Source organism: Lucilia sericata, unplaced genomic scaffold (genome assembly GCF_015586225.1).
Source record: "Lucilia sericata isolate MDLA Ls3-8-SP2 unplaced genomic scaffold, ASM1558622v1 Contig000673F_arrow, whole genome shotgun sequence".
In the NCBI taxonomy this organism is placed as follows: domain Eukaryota; kingdom Metazoa; phylum Arthropoda; class Insecta; order Diptera; family Calliphoridae; genus Lucilia; species Lucilia sericata.
The window spans coordinates 105,365-117,297 of record NW_023994678.1 but is presented as its reverse complement, the minus strand read 5'-3'; the positions used below and the strand labels follow the sequence as shown (position 1 = coordinate 117,297).

The following is an 11,933-nucleotide window of genomic DNA, read 5'->3' as shown; positions in this document are numbered from 1 at the left end:
AATAAAACCCTGATATTGTTTAAATAAATTTTTTAATAACATTAAAGTAATTAAAGAGGTAAAAGTTTAAATTCGAATGAAATTCTTTTCAAAACTATTCAAAACTTTTGCTATATTTTTCAAATTCCAGCAGATATTTGTTTGCTTAAACAAATATAAATTTCTAACAATTTTCTTTTAGGAGTTTTTTTTTTGTTTGTTTATAAACTAATTTTAAACATTTTAAAGAAAATACTGCAAAATGTGTATTTAAAATAAAAAAAAATTTAGTTTAAAAAAATTCGTAAACGACTAGAAAATGTTGAAAAAAAAGTAGAAGAAAACTGAAAGAAGCCATAAAATATAGAAAAATGACAAAGAAAAATATGAAAAAAAAACCTACCAAACCCTGTACCTAATGGTAAGAATATTAAGGGACTAACAAGACCTACTAAGTCTGCAAAAGTGTAAAGGCTAAGGGATGTGGTATTATAAGAGGGGGGGGAGGGGTTTGGGTCACATTTATATTACTATTACTGTATTATTTATTTAATTCTATTAATTATTAAACTAAAACTATATCTGCTGTAGTAAAGTATGGTTGGTGTGATCTCGTTCATTGGGCGTTAGCAAGTAAAGACAATAATTCTTCACTTAGGGGGTTTTTTTCATGCACTTGATCGAGAGTAAATCAACTTAATTGAGGTGTTACATTAATATAAAAATCTTTACCTATTAAGAGTAGAGAAGGCTCAGAACCATCGTAGGGATAGAAATAAGCAAATTCGCCTGTAAGTTTCTGCTTGTCCTTGGCCTGTACTAGAACTGGGGGTAATTCTTCGATGTTGCCTTCAAGATGAAATTCATGCTGTTCATGGGTTAGTATTAGATCACCCGCCATGGTGGGTATGGTCGGTTGGGTATCCTCTGCTAAATCGTCGTGTAGACAGCATGATGTTGCTGTTGGTGTTGTTGTTGTTGTGGGGGAAGATTTTAAATTATTTATGGAAGTTTTAAGGTTGAAGGGGGATGTGTTGTTGTTGGTGTTGGCGGCATTTGCGGCTTCTGTAGTGGAATTAATGAGTGATGTAATGATGTTGTTGCTTTTGTTGCTTGTGCTGGAAAAGGGTATAATGGAATCTATAATAAACTTGGCCGGAGCTACTGTTGATGTTGTTGTTGGTGTTGTGGTTGTTAAAATTATATCTGCTGCTGTTGCTGCCTTCGTATATGCTGTTGCTGTTGTATTTGTTGTGGTCGTTGTGGGTGAGACACTTAATCACGTACTCAGCCATGTCGAATTGCAGGTGCAAATTGTTGTGGGAATCACAGGTGCATAGTAGACGCCATTGGCGAAAATCAAACCCGGAGGACCGGCTTGTATTTGTATTGTTTGTGGTGCCGTTGAGGCCTGAGCCGTTTGAGGAACCGTTTGCTGTTGTTGCTGCTGTTGTGATTGTTGGGTTTGCGGCTGTTGCTGCTGTTGCTGGGTCTGATCAGCTGGGTTTGTGGCTGGCATGGCACAGCAAATGGTGGCTGTTTGTGGCGGCGTTTGTGGAACCTGTTGTAAGTAGATGGTGTGTGTATTGTGAGGTTGTTGCTGCTGCTGTTGCTGCTGCTGCGGTGTTTGACACGGCGTTGTATTCACCATAGTCATAGTGGTTGTATGTTGCTCAACCAAATGTTGATGTTGCTGCTGATACTGTTGCTGTTGGTGTTGTTGCTGCTGTTGATGATGATGCTGTTGCTGCTGTTGTTGATGCTGCTGCTGATGATGATGTTGTTGCTGCTGCTGCTGCTGTTCATGAACCTGCTTTTGCTGCTCCTTGTACAGCACCTGTGCGGCCAACGATTGTATCAACAGCAATGTCTGCCGTCTCTCGTGACCCATCAGGCATACTGTTGAATTCTCCACCACCTCACGTAAATGCATCAGGTACTGGTACTGCAAGGGCTCCTCGTCGACACCCCAGAAGTGATTTCTTAAATAGGCCTCCAATTTCACAGTCTGGGTATTGATGTCTGGAAAATCGATAAAGAAACGCGAGCACATGTAGCGCTCCAACGTTTTGATGCGCTGATTGTCGACTGGCTTGTAGTTGCGCACCAGCAAATTGCAATACTTGAGCAGACCACCGCCTCGTATCTCTTCGGGTTGCCGCGTTGAGATCAGTTTCTTTTCCAAGTGATACAAGGCCTCTTGGAAGTCGCCGTAGACGGACTCGCCCACGACGGTGGGATAGAAGTTCTCCGATATTGGCAAGGCTGCACAGTCGTAGAAGAGCAGCAACGAGTCGAGAACAATTTGGAAGGAATCGACGGAAAACTCGAATTGCCGCCGCATAGTATCGACGAATTTCAGTTCGACATTTTTGTGACCGGGCGAATTGCCCAATGATATTAGCGACCAGCGATCGCCATCGTTATTATTATTCACCTTAACCATTTTGCCAACGTATGCCTCCTTGAGCGCACACGGCATGATGCGACGCTTGGAGACACCCTCGGGCAATAGGTCGAGCAATGTGTTCAGTACCGCTGTTTTGACACGATCAAAGTGACGTGGTGAGCTCAGCTCAATGGCATAAATTAAATCCAGATCATTATAAGGCTGATCCTCTGAAGCCAATACATGACTAGCTGCTCCGCCGTTCAAGCGTATATCCTTGACTATCACACCGGCACCACCGGAACCCACATCCGCCTCCAATTTGCGCCTCACCAAATTCACCAAGTCTTTTAGCGTTACCTCCAATGTGGGAAAATTACCGCGTCCATGTATGGCCACCTTCTCGTCCATGACATTGTGTAGTTTGCGTACCTGTTCGAATGACAGTACAGCCAAACGTTGTGTACCACCCGTATCGACGCTCTCCAGCGAGCCATGATCTGATGTGGAGGCTATCGATGAGCCGGAACTGGGTGATGGTGGTGGGGTTTCGGTGCCACCGTCTGAATGAAAACCATCGTCAATTTGATAAACGTCCATTCTGTTGGATCTTTGTGTGTGATATGACGAATCGGGTGCGTCTAGTGTCCCGCACTGTAAAGAAAGGAAAAGTTAGAAAAAGTTTAGTAAATTATTTTATTTTTAATTAATCTTATTCTATAAAGTAATTAGGTATTTATTTGTTTTATAAATCTTTTTTTTTTTTTTGTTGTATAAAGTTTAAATATTTTTTTAGGTTATTTTCACGTAAATTTATATTTTGGTTTTTAATTTACTGCCCACTATTAATTTATATTTATTTAATTTTTTTTTCTTTCAAAACTTTTCTGTGAATTGTGGGTGTTATTAAGAAAAATTACTACACTTTTGTTTTTGTTGTTATAAATTTGTTGTACAATAAAAATTAAAAGTTTTTGTTTTTAGAGAAGAAATCCATTTCTAGACAAATTTGTTCAATACTTTGAACAAATCAACCAACCACAACAAGAGACGCTAAATTTTTAATGACAAAAAAAAACAAAATCGAAATTAAAAGGAAATTGTAGACCATAAAATAACAACAACAACAACAAAAAAAAAAACAAATCTAAAATACTACAAAAATATTTAACAATTGACAAGACATTAGAAAAATAACAAGACTAAAATTGAAAAAAATAGAAATAAAAGAAAACATTACCAAAAAAAAGCATAAAAATTCTAGAAATGAAATATAAACGATTTATAGCGTGGTAAATAATTATAAGGTTTTTCTTTTTAAATTAAAAAGAGAAATAAAACAAACACAAGATTTAACTTAGATTTGTCTTAGTAGTTTTCATTTAATTTCATTTTTGTAAAGTTTTGCTTTATAACTATGATCATCACTGTTTAATTATTTTAAAGTATGTTAAACTTGGTTATTTCAACACATTTCTACTTATAAATCAATTGAACATTAAATTTTTTTTTTTGTGGAAAAAAAGTAATAATTAAATTTCACATATAAATAGGGAGCGTTACGTCTATGACTAGTCTTTAAGACTCTACTTTATGTTAGAATAGTTTAGAAAATTAATTATTTTTTTACTTAAGCTCAAAAATATGAACATTTACACTTTTCATACAAGGTCTTAGCAATAGCTTTCATTTGATATACATATTGTCTAAGTGAAAAACTAGTTAATGGAAATATATCTTTAATCTTTTCGCAAATTGTTCATTACGAAAAATAACGCATTCGGTATCGGTTATATATTAAGTATAAAGATTAAAACGAAATAAACTATGGACTAAACTGTAGTCCGGACTGTTTAATGATCTAATCTATGGACTAGTCTATGAAATAGCCTACGGATTAGTTTATAGGCTAGTCAATTGATTAGTCTCATCGTCTAGATTTTTGATAGGTTTATGGTCTTTTGATTACTCTATGAAGTAATAAACTATTGATAAGTCTATGGACTAGTCTATTGTTTAGTTCATGGACTAGCCTCTTGATTAGTCTATTGGTTAGTATAGTCTCTTGATGAGTCTATGTACTAGTCTCTTTATGGACTAGTATATTGGTTAGTCTATGAACTAGTCTATTAACTCGTATATTGATTAGTCTATGTAGTAGTCTATTGGTATATGGATCAGTTTATTTAGTAGTCAAAGGACTAGTCTATTTAGTAGTCTGTGGACTAGTCTATTGATTAGTCTGTGGACTAGTCTATTGGTTAGTCTATGGACTAGTCTTTTGATTAGTCTGTCTATTTACTGATTAGTATATGGACCAGTCTATTGATTAGTCTATGGTCAAGTATATTGATTAGTCTACATATTAGTCTATTGATTAGTCTATGAACTAGTCAATTGATTAGTTTATAGTATATTGATTATTCTATAGATTAGTCTATTGATCAGCCATGTCAATAGTCATAGACTAGTCTTTTTGATTAGTCTATGGACTGGCCCACGGACTAGTCAATGGTTTATACCATTGATTAGTCTAAGGACTAGTCTATTGGTTAATCTATGGTCCAGTCTATTTATTACTTTGTGGACGGGTCTATTGGTAAGTCTATGGACTACTGTACTGATTAGTATACGGATGAATCTATTGATTATTCTATGGACTAGTCTGTTGATTAGTCATATATTAATCTATTGATTAGTCATAGACTAGTTTATTGACTATTGATCAGTCTATGATTGATTAGTCTATGGATTAGTCTATGGGTAGTCTATTGATTAGTATATAGTCCACACTATAGACTAGACTCTAAACTAGAGCATGTACTAGAATATACACTAGACTATATACTAGACTATAGACTAGGCTATAGACTAGATTATAGACTAGACTATAGACCAGACTATAGACCAGACTATAGACGAGACTATAGACTAGACTATAGATTAGACTATAGACTAGACTAGAATATAGTAGTCTATTGATTAGTATATGTACCATTCCATTGGTTAGTCTATTGATTAGTCTAAGGACTAGTCTTTTGATTAGTCTATGCACTAAGCTATTGATTAGTCGATGGACTAGTCTATTGATTAGTCTATAGACTAGTCTATTGATTAGTTTTCATTCATGACTAATCAATAGAGTAGTCCATGTCTATTGATTAGTCATGAATTAGTCTTTTGATTAGCCCTATATACTAGTCTATGGACTAGACTATTGATTAGTCTATGGGCCAGTCTATTAATTAGTTTATGGACTGGACTATTCGTAAGTCTATGGACTTGTCTATTGATTATTCTATCGAACAGTTTATTGATTTGATTATAGATTAGTATATGGACTAAACTATAGATCAGTCCATGGACTAGTCTATTGAGTAATCTATTGATTAGTCTATAGCCTAGCCTTTTGGTCTATGGACCAGTCTAGTCTATAGAACAGTCTATTGGTGAGTTCATGGACTAGTCTATGGACCAGTCTACTGATCAGTCTATAGACTAGTCTATTGATTGGTCTAAGCGCTAGTCTATTATTTAGTCTATGGACTAGTCTATTGATTAACTATACATTAGTCTATAGACTAATCATGGACTAGTCTATTGATTAGTCATGAACTAGTCTAATGATTAGTCGTGGACTAGTCTTTTGATTAGTCTATGAACTGCCCTATAGACTAGACTATTGCTTAGTCTATGAAATAGTCTATTGATTGGTCTAAGGACTAGTCTATTGATTAGTCTATGGACGAGTCTATTGATTAGTCTGTCGACCAGTTTATTAATTAGTCTATAGATTTGTATATGGACTAGTGTATTGATTAATCTATGGACTAGTCTATTGATTAGTATATGGACTAAGATAGTCTATTAATAAGTCTATGTACTACTCCGTGGACTAATCTATTACCGGAAAAGTAAAGAAAACACGTCATGGGAATAACTTACTAAACCTTAAGCTTTATATCACCATGTCTTTCTCACCTGTTGGGTTAGATATGGTCAACTTAGAAACCAAAGTATAAAGTGGAAATGTTTTTAGTTAATATAAATTTTCTAATTTGAAATTTCCCATTTTAAATATTAAAACTAAAAAAAAACGAACTAACCTTTTACCCTGCACCAACAACAAACACCCTTATAATTTAAAAATAAAATAAATATTTAAAAAAAATAAAGAATGTTTCAAAATTTCATTAAAAATATGCGTTTGAAAACACACAATAAAATACAAAGGTTGTTTGTTTACAAAAATTTTATTTTCAAAATTTTTTCATACTTTGTCACCAAATTTTGTCTAACAGACGGTTAATTATTTGTTTAATAATTTTTGTTTGTTAATAAAACACGTATTTAAAAAAAAAGCCAAATTGAATAGAGTTATAGAAAATAAAGTATGTGCGTGCGTGTCTGTCTGTCTAACCATCCATTCATCTGTCTGTCTGTCTGTCTTTTTCTATATGACTGAGTAACACTTTTTATTATAAATGTCATTATTTCATCATTAATTTGTTGTTTCTTTTGTAACAATATATTGTTGTTGTTTTCAGTTTTATTTTTTTTTTTCTGAAAATATTTTTACAAAAATATTTTTGGTATTTTGTTTTTCACTTAATTTTCTTTAACAAAAAAAAAGCAAAAATTATAAACAAAATTAAGCAAAAGAATTAACAAATTATGTGTTTTATAATGTTTTTGTGTTTAGTAATTATTTAGTGGTGTCTTTTGTTAATTTGTTTTTGTTGTATTTTGTGTGTGTTTTGCCATTTTAATTTATTCATCATATCTAGTCATTGTTAGTTGGCAAAATTAAAACGCATATTTTTTAGCCAGAAATTTATTCAAAGTACCCTACAATAAGCATACTTAAGGCTATAGAACATATACACAGTCTAGAAGAATATAACTAAAATAATAGTTTTATTAAGAAAAATTTTAGACAAAATATTGTTTCTTTATTTCTTAACTTTACTCTTTATTTGATAATGTTTAAGTTTAAAAAGCGACCTTTGACCTTTCAATATTTTTTTTAATAAAACATTAAATCAATAACTATGTTTAACCAGAAAACTATTCAAATAATTTAAACACTGTTAGTTAACCTTACAAACTCATCGTTTAAACAACAAAAGTTAAACTGCCGTTATTTTTAAACAAGGTTTAAATAAACCTTAAATTACTTCAAAATTTCTATGAAATTAAACCATTGTTTTAAACCTCCACTAAAAATTGCTTAATTAAACTTAAGTAATTATCCTTAACTATAAATTCATTAAATTACATTTAACTTAACTTAATAGTGTGGTTTAGTTAAACTTTAACTACATCAACAATTACTTAACATGGCAAATTAAACAACGTTTAATTTTCAACATATGTGTAGTTAAATAACTTAAGTGGAAATTACTGTGTTAATAATAACAAAATTAAGGTATAGATAAAGACTTCTATTTAATTATTTTTCAACTAAAACTATTGCTAATTTTTAATTAAATTAAAAGTGTATATTTAGTGCTAAATACCTGCACTGGCTATGTCTTTAATAACAATTTAACGAAGTCATTGTTGTTTTGCAAATTATAATGCTAATTTGAACTGAGGTAAATGTAACTTGATTTAAGTGTTTTATAACTAAGTTATAGTACTCATTTGGGTCTTAAAGTTTCATTTTGCAAAGAAAATTTACATTTTGAAGAGGTCAATAAGCCCATTATTAAGACGTCTTTCAAATAATGGGTCGTATGGTAAAAGTAAAATTTTCAAAATTTTATTATGGGTTTGTTCAAAAAGTGCAACAAATTAAAAACTAGACTATAGACCAGGCTATAGACTAGACTATAGACTATACTATAGACTAGACTATAGACTAGACTATAGACTAGACTATAGACTAGACTATAGACTAGACTATAGACTAGACTATAGACTAGACTATAGACTAGACTATAGACTAGACTATAGACTAGACTATAGACTAGACTATAGACTAGACTATAGACTAGACTGTAGACTAGACTATATACTAGACTATAAACTGGACTATAGACTAGACTATAGACTAGACTATAGACTAGACTATAGACTATAATATAGACTAGACTGTAGACTAGACTATAGACTAGACTATAAACTGGATTATAGACTAGACTATAGACTAGACTATAGACTAGACTATAGACTAGACTATAGACTAGACTATAGACTAGACTATAGACTAGACTATAGACTAGACTATAGACTAGACTATAGACTAGACTATAGACTTAGACTAGACTAGACTATAGACTAGACTATAGACTAGACTATAGACTAGACTATAGACTAGACTATAGACTAGACTAGACTAGACTAGACTATAGACTAGACTATAGACTAGACTATAGACTAGACTATAGACTAGACTATAGACTAGACTATAGACTAGACTATAGACTAGACTATAGACTAGACTATAGACTAGACTATAGACTAGACTATAGACTAGACTATAGACTAGACTATAGACTAGACTATAGACTAGACTATAGACTAGACTATAGACTAGACTATAGACTAGACTATAGACTAGACTATAGACTAGACTATAGACTAGACTATAGACTAGACTATAGACTAGACTATAGACTAGACTATAGACTAGACTATAGACTAGACTATAGACTAGACTATAGACTAGACTATAGACTAGACTATAGACTAGACTATAGACTAGACTAGACTATAGACTAGACTATAGACTAGACTATAGACTAGACTATAGACTAGACTATAGACTAGACTATAGACTAGACTATAGACTAGACTATAGACTAGACTAGACTAGACTATAGACTAGACTATAGACTAGACTATAGACTAGACTATAGACTAGACTATAGACTAGACTATAGACTAGACTATAGACTAGACTATAGACTAGACTATAGACTAGACTATAGACTAGACTATAGACTAGACTATAGACTAGACTATAGACTAGGCTATAGACTAAACTATAGAGTAGACTGTAGACCAGACTATATGCTAGACTATGTACAGGACTGTTTACAGACTAGACTATAGACTAGACTATAGACTAGACTGTAGATTAGACTATAGACTAGACTATAGACTAGACTATAGACTAGACTATAGACTAGACTATAGACTAGACTATAGAGTAGACTGTAGACTAGACTATAGACTAGACTATAGACTAGACTATAGACTAGACTATAGACTAGACTATAGACTAGACTATAGAGTAGACTACAGACTAGACTATACTCTAGACTATATACTAAACTATAGACTAGACTATAGACTAGACTAGACTATAGACTAGACTATAGACTAGACTATAGACTAGACTATAGACTAGACTATAGACTAGACTATAGACTAGACTATAGACTAGACTATAGACTAGACTATAGACTAGACTATAGACTAGACTATAGACTAGACTATAGAATAGTCTATAGACTATACTACAGACTAGACTATATTCTAAAGTATACTATACTATAAACTAGACTATAGACTAGACTATAGACTAGACAATAGATTAGACTATAGTTTAGACTAAAGACTAGACTAAAGACTACACTATAGGCTAGACTATAGATTAGACTATAGTTTAGACACTACAGACTAGACTATAGACTAGACTATAGAGCAGGCTATATACTAGAATATAGACTAGACTATAAACCACACTATAGACTACACTATAGACCAGACCATAGCCTAGACTATAGACAAGTCTATGGTCTAGACCATATGCTAGACTATAGACTACACTATAGACTACTCTGTGGATTAGACTACAGACTAGACTATATTCTAAACTATACTATAGACTAGACTATAGACTAGAGTGCAGATTAGACTATAGACTAGACTATAAACTACACTGTAGACTAAACTTTTGACTAGACTATAGACTAGACTATAAACTACACTGTAGACTACACTATAGACTACTCTATAGATTAGACTACAGACTAGACTAAATACTAAACTATACTACAGTCTATAGACTATAGACTAGAGTGTAGATTGGACTATAGACTAGACTGTAGATTGGACTATAGACTAGACTATAGACTAGATTATAGATTAGACTATATACTAGACTATAGACTAGACTGTAGATTGGACTATAGACTAGACTATAGACTAGATTATAGATTAGACTATATACTAGACTATAGACTATTCTGTAGATTAGACTGTAGACTAGTCTATGACTAAACTAGATTTTAGGCTAGACTATATGCTATACTATAGACTAGATTCTAGACTAGACTATAGATTAGACTATAGACTAGACCATAGACTAGATCATAGACTAGATCATAGACTAGATCATAGACTAGACTATATTATAGACTATACTATAGACTATACTATAGATTAGACTCTGGAATAGTCTATAAACTGGACGCTAGTCTAGACTCTATACTAGGCGCTGTACTATACTCTTGACTAGGCTATAGTCTAGAATGTGGTTAAATGTTTACAAACAATGTAGTGTCCTTACAGATTCGTTATATTTATATTAAAAAAATGCGTTTAACTTAATTTTAAATCAATATTAAAGAATTCATTTAATAATTCATTCAACTTGTTATAGCATAGAGAGGTCGCTTGGTCGTATCCTTTTGATATAACGGGGTGACCGACTGTCCATTTTTATGTATCGCATGTTTTTTTTTTAATATTATATTTTTATACCGCATTATGCATTTTTAATAAGTTTTTTTTTTTCTTTTGCTTTTTGTGTTTAAATTTAGCGTTTTATTATAATTTTTTTTTGCTTTTTTAATTTATATTTCTTTTGATTAAATATTCACTAAAAGTACATTCTGTGTTTTTTTTTTTTGTATATTTAATCTGTTATTGTTATTTTGCTTTATGTATATCTTGAGAAAAAGAAGAAGAAGCAGAAAAAAAGAAATATTTGTGTTAATTATGCTAAATATGTTTCAAATATATATTTATAGATATTTTATTTATGTAAAAATTCTTCCGTATTTTTATATATTTTCCGCAAGTAGAAAACAGAAAATTATAAAGAGATTAAATTTGTTTAAATTGAAATTGATTTATGGCATGCAGTTTATTTGTTGTTATTTTTATGAAATTGTTAAAGATATATGTATAAACATTTTGCTTTACTCTATAGTATTTAATTGCAATATTTATTTGAAATAGAACAAACTGAACACAATATGGTTTAGATTAGAAAATTTTAACGTTTTAAAGGAACTGAGAACTTTGGTACAAAACCGATCTATATCTTTAGTTGTTTTATATCAAAAACCGCTTGTTTTAATGACTAATCGCCTGTCGCTTTAATTGTAATAAAGACTAAGGGAATGCAATTACATATATTATATCTGTCCAAATTTATCAATTGTTTAACAAAAAATTTAATAAAAATATTTTAAACCCACAAACACGTGCTTTTCAAATATCAAATACAAACAAAAAAAATTGCATCATTTTAAGAAATTAGTAAATTTCAAGGTCAATTTATACGTTTCTTTCTTCTTCGATTTTTTTTCAAATTTCGTTTCCATAC

At 31.8% G+C, this 11,933-nt stretch overlaps 2 protein-coding genes across 2 annotated transcripts in view; both read right to left on the bottom strand.

The window, feature by feature from the left end:
• Positions 1-477: 477 nt before the first annotated feature.
• LOC119607195 (cell wall protein DAN4-like) lies at positions 478-1,258 on the bottom strand (the record flags this gene model as incomplete). The annotated part of the gene is made up of 2 exons (XM_037961005.1): positions 478-654; positions 712-1,258. Coding segments are annotated over 2 exons (606 nt in total), but the record flags the coding sequence as incomplete, so codon positions are not given.
• The window catches only part of LOC119607197 (terminal nucleotidyltransferase 5C), a 29,043-nt gene continuing 17,587 nt past the window's right edge, over positions 478-11,933 (bottom strand). The window contains exon 2 of the mRNA XM_037961006.1: positions 478-3,022. Coding sequence (XP_037816934.1) covers positions 1,259-2,968 — 1,710 coding nt within the window. The 5' untranslated portion in view covers positions 2,969-3,022 and the 3' untranslated portion in view covers positions 478-1,258. The remainder of the gene's footprint in view (positions 3,023-11,933) is intronic.